The following is a 25,948-nucleotide window of genomic DNA, read 5'->3' on the forward strand; positions in this document are numbered from 1 at the left end:
AATAAAAATTTTGATTTATTAAGGTTTCCAAACCATTTGATAAGCCATAAAAGTAACATATTTTTAATCTCATTCTTAATGCATTTTTGAATTATTTATTATGTAAATTAGAGAATTTGATGCTCCTAATCCTTTAAACTCACGTTTATATACTTAGAAGAGCATTTGGGAGCCAAAGGAGCAAAAAAAGAGCCAAAATCGGGAAAATAACGTTCTTTCCAGGATCCACATGGCCTGAGCATTTCTACACGGGATGGCCATACGCCCGTGTGCCAGCCAATGTTGATATCGCACCCTGCTTCCCAAATACGCAGAAAAACCCAATTTTTAAGCTTTCTTAGCATTCTAAATTCTATAAATATCAATTAGAAGAAGATCTAAGGGAGCACGCAGAGAAGATTGAAGAAAAGACTCGAAGAACGCTATCAGAATCAACTCAGAAGCGGATCTCCTTCAAGATTGAAGATCCCCATTTAATTTCCTTCTAAGTTTTATTGAGTTTCTTTATATCTTGTTGTTATCTTAATTTTGAGATGATTTCATTCCAGATTATGAACTAAATTCCCTAGATACCTAGGGAAGATGAAACCATGATGAATCTTATTATTTGATTTTTTATTTACATGATAAATACTTAATTATTGTTCTCAATTCTCAATTCTCAATTATGTATGCTTATTTTGTGTTTTAATATTTTCAGGATATTAATTCATGTTTAATGTGCTTATTTCAGTGGAGCAAAAATCCTTGTTTAAGAGTAGATCTAGCATAATTGAGTACAGTTGCATGCAATCCTAGAAATAGGACAACATAAATCTACCGGATTAGAGTCAAATCTAATAGGGGAATCCATAGATCGAGTTAATGCGACAATAGGAGTTTTAATTAGAAAGAGATTTCAATTAATCAACCTAGAGTGAATTGTTCTTACTCTCGAAAGAGATATTAGCATAATTTAGGGATTTCTACGGATCAAGGCACAAGTGAATAAATCGTTTAATTCAGATTCAGAATAATAGGTGAAGTCTAGGTGGATTCTTTACTGGGATTGTCTTTCTCATTAGTTGTCTTCGATTATTTTTCCCATTTCATCTCTGTTGCATTCTTAGTTAGATTAGTTTAGTAGTTTTAGATTAAAAACAATCACTCCAATTTATCGGCTAAATAATAGAAAAACGGTAATTACTAGTACTTTTAGTCCTCGTGGATACGATATTCCCTACTCACCATAACTATACTATTGCTCAATAGGTGCGCTTACCTTAGTCGTATTTATAGTTAGTTTAGTGACCATCAAGTTTTTGGCACCGTTGTCGGGGATTAAAATATTAGGAACACTCGATTTTTATTAATTTAGCAATTTATTTTTATTGCATTTTATTTTTGCTTTTAGTTTAATTTTTACATTTTAATTTTTCTTTAATTTTGCTTCTGCCAGGTTCTTTTATTACTGAGGAAATGGCTGATAATCAGAATAATCAGCTACCTCCTGCAGTGGCGGCGAATCCTATAGATCCTATTTTTGTTCCTCGTACTATGTACGATTATGCCAAGCCCACTCTAACTAGGGTTGAACCGAGTATTGTGAGACCTATTATTACTGCAAATAATTTCAAACTAACACCGAACATTATTCAGATGATTCAACAGTTTGTTTAGTTTAATGGTTTGCAAGACAAAGACCCATATACTCATTTGGCTAGTTTTTTGGAAATTTGCGATACTTTCAAAATTACTAGCGTCACTGACGAGGCTATTCACCTACGATTATTCCCTTTCTCATTGAGGAATAAAGTTAAACAGTGGTTGTACTTTTTACCACAAGGTTCCATCACTATATGGCATCAAATGACCAAGAACTTCCTACTAAAGTACTTCCTTCCAACTAAGACAGCCAAGTTGAGGAACTACATCTCTTCTTTTGTGCAAGTCGATTTAGAGACATTATATGATGCATGGGAGAGGTATAAGGATTTATTGAGAATGTGTCATCACCATAGGCTACCTCTATGACTATAAGTTCAAACCTTTTACAGTGGTTTGAATCCCTCAATTAGGAAACTAATTGACGCAGCAGCCGATGGAACTGTGAACAATAAAACACCAGAAGCGACTTATGAATTTATTGAAGAAATGCCACTGAATAATCATCAGTGGAAGGTTATGAGGACGGAGCCGATGAAAATAGCCGGTGTTTTTAATTTAAATGTGATCACCATATTATCAAACCAGGTAGAAATATTAAATAGAAAATTTGATGATTTATATCTTTCTATGCAGGTAAATCAGGTGGCGCAATGTGATGCAAATGGAGGTGAAATAAATAATCTAGAATATTTACCCTTTGGTCCTAGCACGGAGAATGAGCATATCAATTATACGGGTAATGATTCTAGAACTCAAAATAACCCTTATAGTAAAAACTATAATGCAGGTTGGAGAAACCACCCAAACTTCGCATAGGGTGATCAAGGAAACCAAATATCACAACCCCTTCCAGGCTTACAACAACCTTATCAGCCAGAGAAGAAGTCAAACCTTAAAGAGATGTTAGCAAAATTTATTTCGGTGTCGAAGACTCGTTTTCAAAACACCGAGACAACTTTGAAAAATCAGCAAGCATAAATTCTTAGGCTTGAAAATCAAGTTGAACAGCTTGCTAAATTGGTTTCAGAAAAGCAACAAGGTAGTTCACCCAGTAACACTGAACCTAACCCAAAAGAGCACGTGAAAGCAGTTACATTGAGGAATGGAAAAGTGTTGGCTGAACCTGAAAAGAATCTACAACAGGAAACTGATAAGGCAAATGATGATGGGGTAAAACCCGAAGAAATTCAGACACCAATGGTTAAAGAATACAAACCACTGAACCTGTATCCGACCAAGTTGAAGAAAGATTGCATGGATGAATAATTTGCTAAATTTCTTGAACTTTTTAAACAATTACATATCAACTTACCTTTCGTTGAAGTTATTTCGCAGATGCCCACATATGTAAAATTCTTAAAAGAGCTATTAACGAATAAAAAGAAGTTTGAGAAACTATCCACTATGGAACTCAACGAGGAATGTTTAAATATCCTCCAAAATAAACTGCCAACTAAGCTGAAATATCCAGGAAGTTTTACTATTCCCTGTTTTATTGGTAGTTTAAATATTGAGAAAGCATTAGCTGATTTGGGTACTAGTATTAGTTTGATGCCTTATAAAATGTTCAAGCAACTTGGTCTTGGGGAACCTAAACCCACTAGAATGAGTATTCAGTTAGCCGATAGATTTGTTAAATATCCTAGGGGTATTATTGAAGATGTACTTGTAAAGGTAGATAAATTCATATTCCCTATTGATTTTGTTGTGCTTGACATGGATGAGGATACTGAAGTACCTTTAATTTTAGGCCGCCCCTTTTTAGCCATTACTAAGGCTGTCATTGATGTAGGTGATGGTAAACTTGTGCTTAGGATAGGTGATGAAGAGATTACTTTTAAAATCTATGATGCCATGCGATTCTCTAGAGAACAAGATTATTCTGGTTATTTTATTGACCCTATTGACCATGTTATTCAAGATTCATTACAAGAAATTATTCATAAGGACACGTTGGAACTGTGTCTTATTTAATGAGATGAGGTAGATGACGATATTGCTATGATAAGTAAGACAAAAATTGATTTAGATTCTAATGAGTCTTTAGTGAGATAGAAGAATTATAAGGGCATTGAGGTAAACGATGAATTAAAATTAAAACCCTCTATTGAAGAACCTCTGTAACAACCCGATTTCGACCCTAATCGGACATAGTGGTTTCAGGACCACAAATTCGAGTCAAAAAAATATTTTAGTATTATTTTGTGTGTTTATTATGTGTGAATTTGATTGTGTGAAATTTTCGTGTTTTAATTTTTGTCGTTTGAGTGACCAATTAAAGAAAAAGGGCTTAATCGCGTAAAATGAAAAAGTGGCTAGTTAATGTGTAAAGTGTTAAATTGCTAATGTCTTTTTAATGTGGAGTCCTTAATAGGTAATTAGCCCACTATTAAGTAAGTGGGTGATAATGGTCAAGAATGACCTTGTATTATAAAGTATATAAATTTAGAAACAAAGGTTAAATTAGTAAAATAATAAATGGTTAATATATGTTAAAGTAAAACAAAAATGAAAACCATGGCTTTCATCTTTCTTCATAGTCGTATGTAAACAAAAGAAAAAAAAAAGAAAGAAAACAAGCTAGGGTTCAGCCATTTTTTTGAAGCTTGATTCAAGGTGAGTTTTAGTTCAGTTTTTTGATAATTTTTACGTTTTTGAGATTGTTGCTTTGAATACTTCAAAACCCATGTTTTAATTTTGTGAATTGTTGATGATTTTGAAATGTGCCATTGATGAATTTTTGAGTTTTATGATGTTAGTAGGTGAAATATGAAATATATGTGTTAGATTAATATGTGTTGTCTTTGAATTTTTGGTGAATTTGAGTAATTAGGGCTAAATTGTGAAAATAAAATTTTGAGAGACTAAAGTGTGAAATAAATGAAATATGAGGACTTGTATGAAGACAAGGAACATTCAGCCCTAGCATGGTGTGTGCAAATTTTATGTATTTTGTGTTTTATGCACTAGGGACTAAATTGCAAAAAGTGTAAAATGTCAGGGGCAAAATGATAATTTTCCCATTTATGTGTTTTTGGACTAAATTGAATGGAATTATCTTTAAATTAGTTTATTTTGAATACATTTAGATCAAGAACCAAAGAAATCGGAGTTGGATCGAGGAAAAACCAAAGTTGTCGATTAATTGTCTTGTTTCGATTTTCATCGTTCGAGGTAAGTCGTTAAGCAAATAAATGTCGTTAAATTAAAATTTATATGAATTTTATTTGCTGAATTTATTTGTAGAAATTTTCATATGTTAGCCGAATGTGAAATGGTTGTGAAATTTGAGCAAAAGTTCGATCTATTTGAGATACTATGTTTAAAATGTTTAGTTTACATCTTAAAGATTTATTAGTACTTCCTATATAGATATGAATTATGTGTAAGATCCATTTTGTATCAGTGATAATCGGGCTTTATGCCTAGCAGGCTTTATGCCGGTGAATTATATCAGGCTTTACGCCTAACAGGCTTCGTGCCAGTGTATCATATTAAGATTTTTACTTAGTAGCCTTTACGCCGAAGTGATATCAATTGGGATTAATGAACTAAAGTGATTAGGTACGTGATGTTTACTTAGCTATTCGAAAAATTTGGTAAGTAAATTGGTTAGTTATCGCAAAAATGATATATAAAGCTAACATAAGTATATGTGTATATGAAAGGTGAGTTCGACCCTATGTTAATATGATGCAAATGATTGGAAGCCTGAGTATAAGCAAGTAGTCATGAAAAAAATGATTTGAGATATGTGAATGTATTAGTTATGTATAAACATGTGTATATTCGATCTTGATATATTGCCTATTTAATGATATATTATATAAGTATTTGCTTAAGACTTTCTAAGCTAAGTTAGCTTACTTCGTGTATCTATTTGTCATTGTTTTATAGATTTTGGAGGTTGTTACGTGCTCGGGGATCATCAGTGAAGTCATTCACACTGTCGACTACTTTCGGTATTTTTAAAAAAAAATTCATTTTGAACTTATGGCATGTATAGGCTAGTAAATATATATATACATATATATTTGGGTTTGATTTTGATTATGTATATAAAGAAAAAAGCCATGCGAAAATGGCTTATTTCCTTTTGTTTGATTTTGGTATTTATACATAAAGAAGATGATCAATAATGATGGTTTACTTACTTATATTCGGGTATGGCTTAGTTTATATTATATATGTATATTTGGTATGTACTATGTTCGAATGTTATGATGCAAACCGAATGCCGAGTGTATATGAAATGTGGATCATTAAGTTGAATATGTATGGCTAGTAATAGTAGTATGCCATATATGTATGTGCTTCGTTTGATTATGGTATGCCATGTATTCGGTTAAAACTTGTAAATGAAAGCTTAAGTTTGGTCTTAAATCATTTGAGAAATTGACTTAAAATGATGTTGATACTTTTGTATAATTGTCTATGAAAATGAAGCCTTGAGTTCGTGCTTACTAAAATTGATTTTTAATAAATTAGCCTAGCTTACTTTATAGGAAATCTATTTGTTAAGTTATTGATTTACGGTTGCTATGTTTTGCTATAGAACAGCAAATTATGCCATGTTTTTTTTTTGTTAGAAATTGAAGTTTAGATATACGTTTAATTTGAAATTGTAAGTACCTATGAAATTCGATCTTAATAGTTGCATTCTAAGGATGATTAGGTTTGTGGCTCAAATGATATAAGGGTATTACGGCTAAAGATTTTAGCATAATATGTTATATACATAAGTGCTTGATAATGTTCAATTTTAATGTTTTGTTTAATGTGACTATGTCATATAATTGTAAACTTATATTATAATGATGAGTAATTACTAAAATGGTTTGGTTGATTAATAAGTACAATGTAATAGGAATATATATACGTTCGGTCTTAGGTATAGATATAAAATTAGGTTTTAATGTGCTAATATATTTGGACATAAAATGTATTAAAATAATGAGACATATATGGATTGGTTGTGTTTCATATTTGAATATGCTAGTTGATATAATTTAGGTTCTGTTATAATATTATATAAGTATATTATGGATTAAATAATTTGTAAACAATGATGTAATATGCTTAAGTTAGCTAAGTAGTGATTATGGAATGTGAAGTTTTTAAATTGACTTGAGTGAAGTGGTTGTTTTTTTTACACAAATTTGGTAATAAGTCAGTAGAATTGACTATTAAACATGGATCATGTTCTTTTGTTTATATGTATAAGTTCAAATTCGTAATTTTTGAATATTATTGATTCGCTAATTTATGATTAGTCTTTTTATTGAACTGTGAATATTTTTAACTCTGATAATAAAATAAAAGTATAATTATGCCTTGGTGAGTAAATGATAGGGGTTAGGGGTGTTACAACCTCTCAAATTGGAACTGAAGCAATTACCAAATCACTTATAGCATGCATTTCTTAGAGACAATTCTACTTTGCAAGTCATTATTGCTTCAGATTTGAAGCCAAATGAGAAAGATGAGTTATTGCAAGCTTTAAAGGAACATAAAAGAGCCATAGCTTGGAAGATTTCCGACATTAGAGGGATCAGTCCTTTTTTTTGCACCTATAAAATTTTAATGGAAGATGAGTATAAACCATGTGAGCAAGCTCAAAGAAAGTTAAATCCTAGCATGAAGGAAGTTGTTAAAGCTGAGATAATTAAACTTCTAGATGCTGGAGTTATTTATCATATTTCTAATAATACTTGGGTGAAGAAAAGAGGCATGACTATTGTAGCCAACGAGAAAAACGAGTTGATTCCAACGAGAATAGTCACGAGATGGAGAGTTTGTATTGACTATAGGAAGTTGAATGACGCTACAAGGAAAGATTATCTGGTCACATGTATTATTGCTTCCTAGATGGACTTTCTGGCCACTTCCAAATCCCAATAGCTCCCTAGGACCGAGAAAAAACGACATTTACATGTCCATATGGTACGTTTACTTTTCAAAGAATGTATTTTGGATTGTGTAATGCTCCTGCTACTTTTCAGCGTTGCATGCTAGCAATATTTGATGAACTTGTAGAAGACATTATGGAGGTATTTCTGGATAACTTCTCAGTATTCAATAATTCTTTCCACCTTTGTCTTAAAATTTTAAAACGAGTTTTACTGAGATGTAAGGAAACGAACCTTGTGCTTAATTGGGAAAAATGTCACTTCATGGTTTGAGAAGGGATTGTATTGGGCCATAAAATTTTTAGTAAAGGGATCAAGGTTCATAGAGCGAAAATTGAAACTATCGAAAAATTACCTCCCCCTAGTTCAGTTAAGGTTATTCGAAGCTTTTTAGGACATGCTGGATTTTATAGAAGGTTTATCAAAGATTTATCTAAAATAGCTAAGCCTTTAATTAAATTGCTACAAAAAGATGTGACATTCAATTTTAATCAGGAATGTTTAGAAGCATTTAATACTCTTAAGGAAAAATTAATTAATGCACCGATTGTGGTTGCACCTGATTGGAATTTACCCTTTGAGCTGATGTGTGATGCGAGTGATTTTGCAGTTGGTGCAGTTCTTGGACAACGAAGAGACAAACATTTCTAGCCAATCTATTATGCTAGCAACTCTTTGACAGATGCACAAGAAAATTACACTACTACAGAAAAAGAATTTCTAGCAGTGGTTTTTGCATTCGATAAATTTAAACCATATTTAATATTGTCTAAAGTTGTTGTTTACACTAACCATCCTGCTCTTCACTATCTACTAACTAAATCGGATGCAAAACCTCGACTTATAAGGTGGATTTTATTATTGCAGGAGTTCGATTTGGAAATCCAAGATAAGAAGGGAGTTGAAAATATTGCAGCAGATCACCTTTCACGACTAAAGATTCCCCATCTTAAGGAGTTTGATGAGAACGAGATAAATGACTTGTTTTTTGAGGAACAACTCATGGTTATAGTCGATTCTAAAGTTCTTTGGTTTGCAGATATCGCGAATTGCCTTGCTGCTAACATCCTACCAAAAGGGTTGACACATCACTAAAAGAAACGATTCTTTGCCAATGTGAAAATTTATTTTTGGGAGGACCCTTTTCTTTTTCGTGTATGTGCAGATCAAGTAATTCGAAAATGTGTTACAAAATCAAAAGCGAATAATATCTTGGAACACTGCCACTTAGGACCGACAGGAGGACATTACAGTGGAATTAGGACAGCACATAAAACGCTTGTGTTGACACCATTTTTTGGATGAAAACGGAGCGACTTGGGTTTTGAAAAATGAAAGCAAAAACGGGAGTTACCGCCAATCCTTTTTGATAAGGTGTGATCGGGTCACCTTAAAAAGTGGTTGTTTTTAATAAATTATTTAATTTTATTAAAACAACGATTTTGGCCTACGAAATTCAAAAAAATAGGCTCGGGAGTCGGTTACGTACGAGGAAGTGTTAGCACCCTCGTAACGCCCAAAATTGGTACCTAGTTGATTAGTTAATGTCTTAATATCGAAAATTGAAAACTTTGAAGAATTTTAAAAATATGATCCTAAAAACTTTTGAATAATATGAGTTGGGATTTAAGATTCTCTTGTTCCGAAGGAATACCACATCCAGCACATTAGGATACGATATTTTAAACTCTCGAAACCAAGATCACCTTATGGTTTCCAAAACCTATACTTTGAAACTTTTAAAGGGTATTTGGCTACTTGGCTAAAAGAGAAATCGAAACCCAGTACATTAGGGCACATTTTCTTGAATTTCCAAACGCAAAATATTGCCTTTATTTTTTTAAAAAAAAAATCCTGATCTCGAGAAAACAACGTCATATCCAATATGTTAGGACACAACGTATCGAATTCCCGATACGAGAATAAATGCCGAAAATTTACTTATTCAAAAGATATTTAGCTATCCCGTATTTAAAAAAGGGATCATGCCCAGTAAGTTAGGACACGATCTTTTCTTAATTCTCGAGGTCGTTTAAAGCTTAGGTTTGAAAAAAGACTCGCGTATTTAGATTCATCGTGAAAATCGAAACTCAGTAAGTTAGGGTACAATTTTTGCGAATTTCAAAATACGAAATTTTGTTTATTTTAAAACCATATTAAATAAAATTAACTTAACATAAAATGGTAGGAATAAACACAATATTAACTTGTATAACAAAATGATGATGATAATACAAGCACAAATAATATACGCAATAATCACAAGAAATAAAATACATAAAATAAAAGAGTCAAGTATATGAAATAATAAATAAATAAACTAAAATAAACTAAAGCATTTCCTAAAAATAATAACGAACATATGAATAAATAAATAAATAAATATTGAATAGAACGACAATAACAATACAAATAATAAGAGATAAAATATCTACGTATGTATATTAGTAGATTATAAATTACAAAGATGCGTGAGTTCATATACATGTATATATGTAAAAAAACGAATGTACATATTAATGTATATAAATTATAAAGCGTAAAAAAGGACGTAAGTATGTATATTATGTAGGTATATAAAAACTATACAAAAATATATGTAAAAAACTTATAAGTATATGTATTTATGAAGATAAAAGATATATATATAAAGTATAAAATACAAGTAATATATATAAGTAGGCATGTATTTATAAATAAACTTAAAAATATGTACGTGCACATACTATAGAAATAGGTATGTATATGTGTAAAAATTTAAGATGTATATGTAAATACGTATATACAAATTATAAAGTAGATAGAAATGTACTCATTTATTGAATATTACGTATGTATATATGTAGATAAATTATAAAGTATACAAAAAATATAAGTACGTACATACATGAAATATTAAAAAGGTATATATATGTTAGTATGTATATATATAAAATGAAGTCTAAAAAGGGTATAAGTGGGTAAAAAATGATAATAATAAAGATATTAAAAGATATTTACATTTAGCTAAACAAATAAAATAGAAATATGGTAATAATAACAATGTAAAAATCATAGCATAATATAATAGTGAGAAACAAATAAATAAATAAATAAACTAAGTTAATTTATAAAATAGCAAAATAACAGGAAAAAGACTGATTTGAATTTTAAGACAAATATTCGGGGCAAAATCGAAAGTGAAATAAAAGGGGAGGACCGAATGGGCAAAATGCGCAAATTCAGACACGTGTCCGCTTTCAGTGCGCTGATGGGTCAGGGATCTGATCGAAATCTAAGCAAAATTCTGTGGGTAAATTTCAAAAAGGGTTAAAAATAAGCAACAGGACCAAATCAAAATAAGCTGAAAATGTGAAAGGACCTAGACTGCAAATAACCCACCCGCGCGAAAACACGCGGACCCTGGGTTACGGGTCGGGTCAACACGCGGGTAAGAGGGGGTAAAACAGCGCCGTTTTGTTTTTATTCTTTAAACCCCAAAGTTTTTTTTATTTCATTTCAGCCTCATTCCTTAGAAAAAAACAAAACTCTCCTCCCTTTTCTCTCCTATCCAGCCACTGAGTTCCTCGGACCTCCGTCGCGCCACCACCGTGGCCGGCGACTGACGCAGCGCAAAAGAGGCTTTTTAACCTCGTTTCGAAGCACCCACGGAGGCTGAGCCCTCTCTGCCTAAAAAAACCCAAAAAGAGAGACCTTTCTCCCCCCTTTCAACCCGATTTCAACAACGAAAGGGGAGATTCCGGTGCCGGGGCTCACGGGGATTCAGGTGACTATTCTTCTCCCCCTTTTTATTTTTTATTTTTGTAGATAAAAAAAGGAAAATAAATAATCAAAATAACTAAAAAAGATCTAAAACGAAAAGAACAAAAACAAAATATCACATTTGAATCCAAGTTCAAACTTTTTTCTTTTTTATTTCAAAAAAAACCCCCCTTTTACAACATATTTTCAGGCTTATAAAGCCGAAAAATCCATCATTTTCCTCCTATTTGTTTTTACTATCTTCGTTTCTGTTTATTGGCTATTGTTTTCGTCTATTTTGCAGGTAAGATGAAGTCAACGAGAGGAGCCTTTGCCATTTCGGTGCAAGGCGCAGCTGGCGGTGGCAGACCTCGGGCGTTGTGCGCGCCGAAAGTGCACATGGGTAGTAGTGGCGCTAGGAAAAGCAGGGAACCTTCCCTAATGTTGTTCAATTTTTGGGCCCAATTGGGCCGTTTTAGCCCAATATACATAAACTGTTATTTTGGTTTTGTTTTGGTCCCGGGCTAAATTGGGCCTTTACAGCTTGAATCAGGTTTTTATTGGCCCACACTGTTTAATGATGCTAACAGGTATGTTGCTTCTTGTGATAGATGCCAAAGAACAGGTAATATATCTAAACGTGATGAAATGCCTCAAACTTATATGCTTTCATGTGAAATTTTTGATGTCTGGGGCATTGATTTCATGGGCTTATTCCCTAGCTCTTTTGGTAATAAATACATTCTTGTAGTAGTTGATTATATGTCGAAATAGGTAGAAGCTCAAACTTTACCTACTAATGATGCTAAAGTGGTAGTTCGATTTCTTAAGAAGCTCTTTTCTCGATTTGGAACACTTAGAGCGATTATTAGTGATAGGGTACACATTTTTGTAATGCTCAATTTGATAAGGTCCTTAAGAGGTATGGGGTGCATCATAGAACAACTACCCCTTATCACCCTCAAAATAGTGACCAAGTTGAAGTTGCGAATCGAGAATTCAAACGCATCCTAGAAAAAACTGTAGAGTCAAATAGAAAGGATTCAACGATAAAAGTATATGACACTTTATGGGCTTATAGGACTGCGTATAAGACACCCATAGGAACATTTCCTTACAGACTTGTACATGGAAAGAGTTTTCATTTACCACTTGAACTCGAACATAAAGCATTTTGGGCAATAAAATTTCTAAACTACGACATTAAACTTGCAGGTGAGAAAAGAATGATACAGCTAAATGATTTAGATGAGTGGCGAGCTAATGCTTATGAGAACTCGAGACTATATAAAAAAATGACAAAGCGACGCCATGACGCTCGTTTGAAGCAACCCAAACAATTCACAGTTGGGGATCGTATCCTTTTATAAAATTCAAAGCTCAAACTATTTCCTGGGAAACTGAAATCCAGATGGTCAGGTCCATTCGTAGTACAAACCGTTTTCCCGTACGATACGATAGAGGTAACACATCTGGCATATGGCACATTTAAGGTAAATGGACATCGACTCAAATTTTATAGTGGTGACGATTTTAAAAACGATAGAGAGGAGCTTCGGCTCCGCGAACCACCGTGCCCGTGCGAATACAAGGTAAGTCGAGCTTAGACTCTAAATAAGCGTTTCTCAGGAGGCAACCCGAATGTTTAACTTTTTATAATGTTTTTAATTCCATTGCATGCTAATTTAAAATCTAAAAAAAAAGTGTGTGTTTGACCTACACAGCCTAGACACACGGGCGTGTAGAACACACAGCCTGGACACATAGGCGTGTTACAGGCCGTTTGTGAAATGAGGTAATCAACAATGAGTTACATGGCCTGACCACACGGGTGTGTGGGATCTCACATGGGCGTGGGAGAGCGAAGGAAAACACACACACGGCCTGGACACACGAATGTGTCCTAGGCCGTGTGAAACCTGGAGCTAATTTTTTTCAATTTTAAATCAAGTCAGAGAGTTACACAAGCAAGGCACACGGCCATGTAAGAGACATGGCCCGGCCACACGGCCATGGCCGTGTGAAAACTGGGTTAATTTTTAATTGCACACAAGCTGAAAATACTTCACACAGCCGTGTCACACGACTATGTGGCCCAAACCCTAGAATTTCTTTCTCAATTTGTCTTTCTTTTCTTCCCCAACCAAGCCACCCCTTTTATTTTATTTATTCTTATTTTACTAATTTTTTTAAAATTATTTATTTATTATTCTTATACTTAAATTTTAAATTTATTTTAATTTTTCTTGGATTTCTATTATTTTTAGTATATTTTTACTATCATTGAGTTTATTATTACTACTTTTGTTTTATTTTTATTTTATTTATCTTTCTTCTTAATTTTGTTTTAGTTGCTTTAATTTTTTTTATTTTCTTAAACTTTTTTAATTATTATCTTTTGAAATATATTTTTATAGTTGTTTCTAATCGAGTTATAACCCCTTAGTCTTCTCTATTATTTGTGTTTATTTTCTTATTAGTTTGCTAGGAATCATGCGCTACATTTAGATTTGACTACAATTCTGCTTTTCACTATTCTGGGGATTTCATCTAATATTTAAGGTAGTTTCAGTTTTTTCCCTCTCTTATGATATTAGGTTTATACTGTGATTATATTTGTTTGTACATTGAGGACAATGTACATCTTAAGTGTGGGGAGGTTATTTATATAATTATTAGAAAATCCCTGAATTATATCTTATGTTTAAGTAATTTTCTCATACTTTTATTAGAATGAATTTTTACCGATTTGTATTTTTATTGATGTATTTTGGATTAAATTCATAGATATTTGTGCATTGGTTGTTTTAAACTCTAAGACATGAGAGAATCAAGTATGATAAGTTTATTTTTAGAGTTAAAAATTTTAGGTTGTTTCCCTGAATTGAGGTATTACCTTGAAGTTTTAAATTTACAAGTTTGACATCAAAAACCATAATTTGTTGTGAGATTTTGAGCCTTTAGAGCATACATTTGTCTTGCTCATTTTATTATTGGTTATGAGTGTGTCAATTTGATTTGTTATTCTAGAACTTGCTTCGATTATGTAATGTCGAGACCACACATTTGATTTGATATACTAATATGATAAAGACACTTAGGTTTTAACCCATTTATCCCATAAAAAGCCTACCTTGTTAATTAACCCTTAGTGAACCCCGTTGAGCCTAACACACTGTTTCTTAATTTACCCATTAATTTTAACCCATAACTCATTTTTTTTGTTCATTGAGGATTTTTATTATTTTATCGAGATTTGATTTGGTTAGTTGTCTAACCGTGCTCTTTTGTTTGATTTGCTGAATTATCTATTATTGTAAAAAAATCGAAAAAAAAGAAGATAAAAAAATATTGATTATTATTTAGTTCTATGATTGATCTTGAATAGTTAAATTAATATTTTGAGAAGAAGCTCATTTTCTTATTCTTGAATAATTCTTAATTTATTCACTTACTTTTAATTCAGCATTTGTTTAATTTTCTAGTTTGGTAATTTATCAATTCATTCTCGATTTAAACCAACCTTTTCAGTCTTTCTCCACACCCTTAACTTAAGCCCCATTACAATCTCTTAAAGACCTTTTGATTTGTGTATCATATCATTTTATAGTGGTGGAGATTTGATTTTCATGCAAACCTATGGTAATGACTTTTCTTGTTTGACTATTGAGTGTTTATTCTTGAACCTTAAACACTTCGAGTGATTTGAGTGAACCTTTAGTGAGGATGTCGATTCTTGTCGATTTTGAATTAAAGGTAATTACTTAGATAAGGGGAAATACCTATATTTTCATGCTTTAAAAATGTTCGACTTGGATTGTTTGAATCTTTAGTGCTCTTTTAGTTGAATTATCAATGTATGATTATTTGTGAATTATGTCGAAACATTATTGATGAGAATTATAAGTTGAGAAAGATTAATTTTAATTGTGAGTTGAGGATTTTGCTTGAGGACAAGCAAACGCTTAAGTGTGGGGATATTTGATAAGCCATAAAAGTAACATATTTTTAATCCCATGTTTGATGCATTTTTGGATTATTTGTTATGTAAATTAGTGAATTTGATGCTCCTAATCCTTTAAATTCATGTTTCTATGCTTAAGAGAGCATATGGGAGTGAAAGCAGCAAAAAACGAGCCAAAATCGGGAAAATAAAGCTATTTCCAGGATCCACACGGCCTGGGCATTTCTACACGAGCTGGCCACACAGGCTGGCCACACACCCATGTGCCAACCCGTGTCGATATCGCACCCTGCTTCCCAAATACGCGGAAAAACCCAATTTTTAGGCTTTCTGAGCATTCTAAAGTCTATAAATATCAATGAAAAGAAGATCTAAGGGAACACACAGAGAAGATTGAAGAAAAGACTCAAAGAACGCCATCGAAATCAACTCAGAAGCAAATCTCCTTCAAGATTGAAGACCCCATTTAATTTCCTTATAAGTTTTATTGAGTTTCTTTATCTCTTGTCATTATCTTAATTTTGAGATGTTTTCATTCCAGATTATGAACTAAATTCCCTATATACCTAGGGAAGATGAAACCTATGATGAATCTTATTATTTGATTTCTGATTTACATGATAAATACTTGATTCTTGTTCTCAATTATGTATGCTTATTTCGTGTTTTAATATTTTTAGGATATTAATTCATGTTTAATGTGCTTATTTCAGTGGAGAAAAAATCCCTGTTTAAGAGTAGATCTAGCATAATTGAGTGGAGTTACATGCAATCCTAGAAATAGGACGACATAAATCTACTGGATTAGAGTCAAATCAAATAGGGGAATCCATAAATAGAGTTAATGCGGCAATACGAGTTTTAATTAGAAAATTAGAAAGCAATTTCAATTAATCAACCTAGAGTCAGTTGTTCTTACTCTCGAAAGAGATATTAGCATAATTTAATGATTTCTACGGATCAAGACACAAGTGAATAAATCGTTTAGTTCATATTTAGAATAATATGTGAAGTCTAGGTGGATTCTTTCCTGGGTATTGTCTTTCTCATTAGTTTTCTTCGATTATTTTTTCCATTTCAGTCTTTGTTGCATTCTTAGTTAGATTAGTTTAGTAGTTTTAGATTAAAAACAATCACTCCTGTCGAAACCATTTTTTTGAAAACAAAAATTTAGTTGTCGACTTTAAAACAAAAATTGGAGTCGCCACCGATCCTTGATTGAGGTGTGATCGGCTCACCTTAAAAATAGTTTTGGTCTGCGAAATTTAAGAAAATAGGTTCGGGAGTCAGTTACGCACGAGGAAGGGTTAGCACCCTCGTAGCGCCCAAAATCAGTACCAAATTGATTGTTTAATGTCTTGATGTCAAAAATTTAAAAGATTTTGTAAAACACAAATATTGAAATCTGAAAAGGATAGTCTATTATTCAAGTCATGCGAAGAAATTGAGACCCAATACGTTAGGGTACAATTCCTCAAAATCCTCGAATTTTGAATATCACTTTTGCTTTATAAGTAAATCTTCATTTCGAGGAAGCAATTATGTCATGCCCAATACGTTAGGACATAACAAATTAAGTTTCTAAAAATGATTTTTACTTATATATTTTAAATAACGAATATTCTCGGTTATTTGGAATTAATAAAGAAAAACGGAACCCAATACGTTAGGGCTCAATTTTCCTCGAAAATCCCTAACTTTGAATATCATTTTTTATTTTGAAAGCCTTTGGATCACAAAAATGATTTTAGTATTTTGACAAAATCAAAATGTTTACTTTTTGAAAGTATGATAAGATATTAATGCATATATACATGTATACAAAAAATAATAAAAATAACATAATCAAAAAAATATAAAAAAGCTTATATAAAAAAATATAAGCATAGTATATTACTAATTATAAAAAATATGGACACATATGTATATATAAAAGAGATTTGAAAGATATATTGATAAAAGTGTCGAATAATGTAGGTGTATATGTATACGTATTATAAAAAAATATTTGGATTATAAGATATTGAAAATATACAAATATTATAAAATACAAATATATAGACGCATACATATGTATATTAAGCTAAGGAAAACAAAAAATAAAATATATACGATATGTATATAGTATATATATTTAAAATGTTTTTTTTAAAACCAAACAAATATATATGTATTAACATGTATATGCGCCTATATAAATAAATATAATAATAATATAACATATAATAATAAACTAATAACAATACAGTAATAATAACGTAAATAAATAATATTAACAATATAATAAAAACTAAAAATAATAAATTAAGGATTAAATAAAAAAAACAGAATTTAAAAAGCTAATTTCAAAATAACGTGAAAGGGAGCAAATTAAAACACGCGAAACAGGGGGAGGACTGAACGAGAAATTTACCCAAATCTCCTACAATGTTGCGCAACATAGGACCAATTTGAAACAATTATAAAACATGTGATGAAATTTAGAAGAAATAAATAAGTTAATTTTAAAAAAACCATAAATCATGAGGACTAATTGCGAAAATAGTCCATTTTTAAAAAAGATCTTCCCCGGGTCGAATCGGGTTGCACATGGGCATGATCAATACGGCGCCGTTTTGGGGCCACTGAAACAGGCCCCAAACGACGTCGTTAACGACCTATATATGCCCAATTTTGGAACCCTAAAACACCATTCCTCTGCCAATCCTCAAGTGCGCCGCAGCTCTTCTTTCACTGCCGTTCTCCCATCTCAGACCAGACACCAGCAAAAAGAGGATGCCCGACGACTCTCTCGACGGTAAGTCCTCTTTTTCTCCTCTTCTTCGTTTATTTTTGTTGTTTTTTAAAAAAGAAGCAAAAGAAAAGAACAAGGTAAATTAAAAAAACAGTAAAAGAACAGAGAAAGAAAACAAGATCCCACCTTCAAAAATGTTTCTTTCTGTCTATTTTCTTTTTGATTTCGGTATAAAAAATTTGCTAACCCCCATTACAGATTCCATTTGACTTTAAATAGCCAAAATAACAAAAAGAAAAAACCCCCGAAAACCCCTTTTCCACCCTTTACTGTTCGTGGTTCGATTTGTTGCAGGTACGCGTGTGTGGCGTGCACGGAGTGCTGAACGTGGGGCGGTTTGGGAGGCTGCCGAACGTGGGGCATGCGGCGCTGACTGCTGCTAACCCCTTAGGGTTTCTACATTTGAAAATTGTTACGGCTATGTATTGGGCCAGTGTTGTATTTGGGTTTGTATTGGGCTTGTTATTATTTGGGTCTACTTTGGACTGGTGTAATGAGTATTTGGGTTGGTCTTATTTTGAATGGGCCGGGCAAAAATGGGCTATTACAACTCCAATTTTTCGACTAAATAATAGAAAAACAATAATTACTAGTACTTTTGGTCCTCGTGGATACGATATTTCTTACTCGGCATAACTATACTATTACTCAATAGGTGTGCTTTCCTTAGTTGTATTTATAGTTAGATTAGTGACATTACCATTCCTTTTGTCGACACCTGTCTAAAATCAAACACAGTTTGATTTTGAGATTTTAAAACAATGGTATACTTTCAGTTTAGTCCCTAGAATATGTTTAAAATCTATATACCTATATGATGGCACGTGGCGCACACCTACCAACTTCCTTTCTTTTTCCATTTTATAAAATGGCTAATTTTCAATTTCAGTCCTTTCTAAAATGCTTAAATTTGAAATTTAATCTTTATATATTAATTTCTAACAGTCTTTATATTTTTATAATGTTATTAATTAGTTCAAGTAGTTCATATCGTTAAATTTTTAATTAAAATGTTACATGGTTTTATGTAAATTGAAAGCGGATTTTTAAGTCCAAAAAGTAAAAGGATTAAATTCTTGAAAATAAAAGCAAGAATACTAAATTCTAAATATGTGAAGGACAAATATTTAAAGTTATGATTGTTTGAGTTGAGATCTAATTGGGTATTGATCCAGAAATATGCATTTTGATACCAACATGCATGATACCAGTGTGGTTTAAACTGCATCACATTCTGAAAATAAATCTTAGATTGGCTTAAACTATTTAAAAATAGCTTTATCTACGAGGTTTAATTGGGCTAAAATACCTTTATTAAAAAAAAGGACAAATATAAAATTTAATATTTCTAGGGCATGAAGCACCAGTGGTCTAGTGGTAGAATAGTACCCTGCCACGGTACAGACCCGGGTTCGATTCCCGGCTGGTGCATCATAGGAGCTGTGATGAGTATTGCGCTGTCTTGATGGTTAGGGTCATCATAATCGTCTGATTTCAGATGTTAGCTGCGCTGCTGAGCTTCCTTAAGCCTTTTTTATAATTCGTACCAAAATCTATATAACTATCTATATTGAAAATGTCCATGATGATGAACTAAATTTTAGTTCAGTTAATATTGAACTCGTTATTAGTATAAAAGAAATTATGAAAATCTAAAAAAAGCAAAATATTATTACAATAAATGTAGTGGTTTACAGGGTAATTTATACAAATGTTCATTCAATTATACTCGAATTTTCGTTTTGGTCACTCAATTTTAAAAATTTTCAATTTAGCTATCAACGTTTGTATTTATTCTTGTCTTGGTCACTCGTTGCATTGATAAGAAAAATAATGGCATGCCCTTTTTCTAAACTGATATAATAACAAATTTAGTTCTCAATATTTACATATTCTATCGATTTAATCTTAATTCTTAATAATTCAATCAATTTAACCATTCATATTTGTAAATTCTATCAACTTGATCTTAACCAATGTTTTGAGTTTTTAAATTTGAGGTATTGGATTGAGCACGCTGATTTTGGAATCATATAGCTACTTGTCAGGATTGTAGGCCAAAGTCTTTTGCTAGTCGCAACTTGCTGTCTAATTCAAGTTTATGTTCAACCTCAAAGCTCCTCTCAAGAAACTCAACTTGAGTCGCTATAAGCCGACTTTTCTTTCCACTTGGTGGCTAGCACGATCATCATCTCTTCCATTAACATACTTATATTCCATGACTAGCTTCTCACTTGATTGATTAAATCACAAGCAAAACAGCATAAAAATAAGATGATTTTACTATATAAATACCAATCATCCAATCTTTTTTACAAACTTCATTATCGAATGTTCTCAAGCAAGGGATATACGTATATGTAGTAAATTTAATATCCAAATGCTAAGACAACACTAACTGCAAGAAGCGGTCAACGTTTCCATTTTAGTACTTCATCTCGGTAATTCCCTTAAATTCTTCTCTGATTGTTTATTTCAGGGTTTTTTTTTCTACTCTTGATATCTAATTGTCATCTAATTTTCGGGTGTTCTTTGAAACCAGAAAACAGTAAGCTGATTTTTTATTTTCTTTCTTCAAACCTTTTTAAAGGGTTTAATGATCAAATTTATAAAATTTGTAAATGCGAAGTGATAAATTTATTGAATTATGTAGAATTAGGGTCAAATTAATAAGAATACGTAAGTGTTGAAGATTAAATGTGTTATTATACCATTTAAAAAATATCACATTATTTTGTTGTCAATTTAATCATGAGTGATCAAATGATGTGTGTTAAAAGTAACATGTTTTAATCTTGTTCTTAATGTGTTTTTGGGTGATTAATCGAGGCTTAATTGTGAATTTTATGCTTCTAGTCCTTTAAATTCATGTTTCTATACTTAGGAGAACATTTGAGAGCAAAATGAGCGAAAATCGAAAAATCGGAGAAAATTTTAGGGGTCACACAGGCTGGGCCATTCCACACGAGCTGGATACACAACCATGTGTCAGACCGTGTCAAAACGCAAACTGCACTCTAAAAACACGAAAAATCAAAATAAAAACGAATAAAAGCTTTTATGCTTAAATTAAAAATTATTATTATTATTTTCAGAAATTACCGGTGCAAACATATTAAAATTTTAGAGAGAAAAAATACAAACCTTTTAAAAGAAATTTCTTCCGCACTTTGGACGGGTTAGTATATATTATCTTATGTATATAAAAAATATATATTTTGAAAGTTTATTGAATTTTATGATGTGCATAATAGAAAATTTTGAAATGTATATACCATAAAATTTATCAATTTAAATAATTTGCAATCAATTGTCACAAATGCATTTATTTTTATTGGAATCGACTTATATAAATAACAAAATCGAAAAGTAGAGAAAATTGAATACACAAATATTTAGATGAAAAACTCCCTTAAAGAGGATAAAAAGATATAAACAAAAGAGATTTTGACTTTTTACTAAATAAGTAAACAAACGATAATACAATATGGAGAAAATAAACTTAAAATATCGCTGGAGTATTCAGACTTTAACTGGAAAAGTTAATAGAGTTTAATTGGAAGAAAAACCCTGCTTTATGTGGAGAATACATCACCACGTTGTAATGTCCTCATTCGCGTTGTCACGACGTGGTTCGTCGTCACAACTTAGATATGCTAATTTCTTTTATTGAAATATGTGGTTAATAAATGTTTCATTTGTATAGTAAAAATAAATAAGAATTCAATAATTAAAAAAAGTGCACTTAAATTCTACTCATATTTTAGTTTTTAAAAATAATTTTTTATTTATTTTCATTTAACTAATATTTTTTAATTTTCAAAATTAAATATAAAAAATATTTTTAAAAATAAGATACAAATATTTTTAGTAAAAATTTAAATATAAATATGGGCGGATAGTTTTTCTAATTTCAAATTACATATAAATTGGAAAATCAGAAAGTGGCTCTAAAACAACAGATCACTCAGTGTGTGGACTCCCCATTTTCTCTTCAAAAAGAAAAACAAACACTGTCGAAAATTTAGGGTTTTCGATTTCAATCTCAATGGATCAAGAACTAGACCCATATATCTGCGGTTGCATTATTGAATTCCTTGTCAGGTACTCACCCGACGATATGCATGTAAAGAAAGTTATTGAAGCTTTCCCGCCATTGAAGCCCAGGCCTCAGTTGAAAAAAGCCGTGCTCCTCCGTACCATGCGAACCGAAGTCTACGCCGGTGACGTTTCCGAGAAAATACTCGACGCTTTGGAGAAGATTGGGCGCATTGACAGCAACCAAGGGCTCCCGATTCCCGATTCCATGAAGGAAGCCTACTGCGCCGTCGCATTGGAATGCACCGTCAAGTACTTGCCCGGAGATACTGACACGTGCGGCGGCAAGTACTTGGATGCGGTGGATAGGATTTGGAGGGGCCGGATTCAAGATCTGGAAAGATCCAAGGCGTCCGATTTGGTTTTTGATCAACTTAGAAACCGTCGATTACAAGTGGAGGCTGCTGCCACCGGGGACGAGGATGCGGTCCGCTCTTTAAGTGCAATCAATACTCGAGGTTATGCCATAGTTTGCCTCAGGCGTTATCTGCGCGAAGCGAGTGGGTCAATGAAGCCGCCGGTCCTTGAACAAGCATGCTTGAAGCTTGGAAGGTACTTTACTTAATAGTTTCACTATGTATGCAGTATGGCTAAATCTAGTTCTAGCTATCATTTTGGAATCATTTATGATTTTGTCTATAAACCTATGGTAAATGCTGTGATATTGAACTGCACTTAGTCCTCTTTTAAGCTTTTAAGTCAACATTAGAAATATTGTGTGCATGATAACCCAGAATTAGGAATCTTGAAGCAACTAGCTAGGAAATGATCAGATAGGTTTATAGAAATTGCCAGAAGTGCCCAAAATTTAAGGCTATAATGGTACCAGAGTTGCGATGAAAACTAAATACGAGGTCTTGAGTTTGAAACATGTGGTAGTTGCCCCTTTTTAAGGGTGACAAAGCCTTAATGGTTGCGCATTCAAAGAGGACAATATCAATTCGTATGAGTAGGAGGTAAGAGGTTTTGGGTCCGAAACTTTAAGAACACTCACTTTTAAGTGTCAGTCTTGAGGATGGGGCGGCCCATAGCATCCAAAGAGGAAAATGTTGATTTGTGCAACCATAGAAGAAAAGATGGGTGGCAATTGACCTGGCAACCCATTATGCCAAACAAGAGCTAGGATTTAAAAGTTTTTAGAAAGAGAACTTGAGTTTACATTTGTCTTATTGATTATAATATATTCTTTTACCTTATTATTTTATAAAACTTATCGCGTGATAATTTTTTTGCATGTGGCAAAAGATATATTAAAATAATTTATTTGATACATCTTAAAAACTATTTATAATTCAATTATAAATCATTTTCAAATAAGATGTTTATGTTTTATATCCCTACAATTCTATGTATGTTGATTCCCCCAAACCAATGTAGGTAATATATGACATGATGATTATCGAAGGCTGACCCTTTAAGGAGCAACCTAAAGGGGTTGTTCAAAGTATTTTTTGGATTTGTCCCTCTGTGTGTATAAAGAGAGAGAGAGAGAGAGAGAGAGAGAGAGAGAGAGAGAGAGAGAGAGAGAGACTTTATTAGTAAAATTGTAATGATCCAATTTTCTGTCGGTGTTGGAAAAGTTGGTTTAAGGATTGAATTTATTATATCGGGTTGTCTAAAAATTTTAATCAAATAGTTATGAAGTACGGAAATTAGAAAATAGAAATATTAGTAATTAATTTAGAAATAAAATAGTACAGTGGCTAAATTGTTGGGGTTGTGAAATTGATGGCATAAATGTAGAGAGACTCAAGAGAGAAATTGACATGGCCTTATGTAGTAATTAAATCAAGAATTATTTTGTGTTAGTGGAGTAAAGTGATCTAAACCATTCATTGCCATTAATTTTCCCATGCATTAATGAGGGTCATTAGATTAAAAAAATGTTTGAGATAGATGTAAAGATTGAACGTGAATTATGATGTTATGATGTTGAGATTGAATTGTTAGCTATAAATGATAATTCGGATATGTTTGATTATGTCTTGTTGAATTTCGATTCATTTGGTAATTTCATCGGGTGTATATATACAAATAGCACTGTGATATGATTTTGCAATGGTATTGTGATGAGGAGCATGCGAAATGTTATGTTCTGGTATAATAATAATAGAAAGTGATATTGAGAAATTGATATTTGTATAATTTGATAAAACAAGTTGAAACTGTGATTATTACGTGTAATGATATTATGAGATTATTAAATCGCGCTATTAAATGATGCTAAACATGATTAGGGTATAGTTGGCATTCCATAAGATTCGTATATGTTGTTGGTGGGAGCATTTGGGCACTTTAATGCGATTCATTCTGACACTTCGGTGTGATCCATTCTGGCATCTTGGTGGGATTCATTCTATGGAGTGTTAGGGGGATCGGTGCATTTATGCTTGAGCAACACTTCGGTGCTTATTGAGTGTTAGAGGATTAATCCATGTACTTGTACTTATGTTTACATCTTGTTAATAGGGGCTAAAAGTAAATAATGACATGTAATTCTGATTTTGATAATGCAATGTTATTTTGATTCTGGTAATCGAATGTCATCTTAAATTTAAATATGATATGTGAAATTGGTCATGCAGATAATGAATATGAAATGATTCTGATAACGAGATTGGCATTAGGAATATGATATCATGATGTTGATAAAATGCTAGATGGTAGAAATGATTTAATGATTTGCAATAAAGTATTAGTAGCATATTTATAAGTTTAATGTTTTTATGATTGAATTTAAATTATGTTAGTATCAATGAGTATACAATACCCAGTGTACGAATTTGTTTGTTTCCGTGTGCAGGCTTAATTTAGGTTCTTGAAGTGATCATGAGCCTAACAGCATTCAAGACACCAACTGTCAATCTTTTGTAATGTGCTTACCTTGATAGGTCATATACAACATGTATCTAGGTCATTAAGAAGTATTGTGGAGTTTTAGTGACGTTTTGAACATGGCTTAGATGTTTTGGATGATTTTAGTATTACATATCGTATGGTCTTGATAGGTTACATACAACATGTATCTAGGTCATTAAGAAGTATTGTGGAGTCTTAATGACGTTTTGAACATGTCTTGGATGTTTTGGATGATTTTAGTAGTACATATCGTATGGTTAATGACTAATTTTGCACAAGTTGATAGTTGATTCAAATAGATTAAGTATGATGCAATGAATGTCATGATTTAAGGTTTTTGAATGTAGTTTTACTTGTCAAATAGGTGTGCATTGGTTTGGTGAAGTTTTGGTGTGAATTAAGTAGCGTTAAGACATTATTTTGCATGCTTATATTGCACTTTTGACATTTTATCATTTGGTCTCCAGACACTAAGAACAAATTGATCATTTCAAGTATTTTTGAGCAATGGTCTTGAACATGTCTCGAGACGAATTAGAGGTGTTCATGGGTCGGGTTAGTTTCGGGTTGAGATTAAACCTGATAGTAATATAGCATATGCTTGCTCAAGTCCGGTTCAACTTAGAATATAAGTAAATTTTGGCCAAATACACTTATATTTGTAGATGGCTAGCTCAAGTTTATTTTAAATCCATCCATATTGTTTTTTAAGATTTAAAAAATATTTATATTTATATTTATTTTAATATTTAATAATTTTACATGTGGTCATCTTAAAATTTTTAATGTTTACATTATAGTAGTATTATATATTATTATAGATTTAATTTTTATGTGTTATAAATTATATAATATGTAAAAATAAAATATTATAAACTTAAAAAATGAGTTGGGCTTGGGCCTTTATTGTTCAAGCTCAAGCTTGACTTATATTTT

General features: G+C 32.0%; 1 protein-coding gene, 1 long non-coding RNA gene and 3 other non-coding genes across 6 annotated transcripts; 4 read left to right on the plus strand and 1 right to left on the minus strand.

Moving 5' to 3' along the window:
- Positions 1–1,896: 1,896 nt before the first annotated feature.
- Positions 1,897–2,003, minus strand: LOC121221536 (small nucleolar RNA R71). The gene has a single exon (XR_005918926.1). It is a non-coding gene; the product is annotated as a small nucleolar RNA R71 (small nucleolar RNA).
- A 15,637-nt stretch (positions 2,004–17,640) lies between these two features.
- Positions 17,641–18,650, plus strand: LOC107891672 (uncharacterized). Its single transcript, XR_001682277.2, has 2 exons — positions 17,641–18,058; positions 18,350–18,650. It is a non-coding gene; the product is annotated as an uncharacterized lncRNA (long non-coding RNA).
- A 765-nt stretch (positions 18,651–19,415) lies between these two features.
- Positions 19,416–19,486, plus strand: TRNAG-GCC (transfer RNA glycine (anticodon GCC)). The gene has a single exon. It is a non-coding gene; the product is annotated as a tRNA-Gly (tRNA).
- A 6-nt stretch (positions 19,487–19,492) lies between these two features.
- Positions 19,493–19,576, plus strand: LOC121221566 (small nucleolar RNA snoR114). The gene has a single exon (XR_005918954.1). It is a non-coding gene; the product is annotated as a small nucleolar RNA snoR114 (small nucleolar RNA).
- A 2,394-nt stretch (positions 19,577–21,970) lies between these two features.
- Positions 21,971–25,280, plus strand: LOC107891671 (uncharacterized). Of its 2 annotated transcripts, none has more exons than XM_016816520.2 (2): positions 21,971–22,705; positions 24,957–25,280. In XM_016816520.2, exons 1-2 carry the CDS (start codon positions 22,104–22,106, stop codon positions 24,973–24,975), a joined length of 621 nt encoding a protein of 206 aa, XP_016672009.1. In that variant the 5' UTR covers positions 21,971–22,103; the 3' UTR covers positions 24,976–25,280. The 2 variants fall into 2 exon arrangements, with proteins under 2 accessions (XP_016672009.1, XP_016672010.1); XM_016816521.2 differs by lacking the exon at positions 24,957–25,280 and adding an exon at positions 24,391–24,785 and having other exon boundaries at positions 21,994–22,705.
- Positions 25,281–25,948: the final 668 nt, after the last annotated feature.

Source organism: Gossypium hirsutum, chromosome D09 (genome assembly GCF_007990345.1).
Source record: "Gossypium hirsutum isolate 1008001.06 chromosome D09, Gossypium_hirsutum_v2.1, whole genome shotgun sequence".
Classification (NCBI taxonomy): Eukaryota; Viridiplantae; Streptophyta; class Magnoliopsida; order Malvales; family Malvaceae; genus Gossypium; species Gossypium hirsutum.

What these genes read in the sequence shown, in the direction of transcription:
- LOC107891671 (XM_016816520.2), top strand. Translation starts at nt 22,104, where the DNA reads ATGGATCAAGAACTAGACCCATATATCTGCGGTTGCATTATTGAATTC.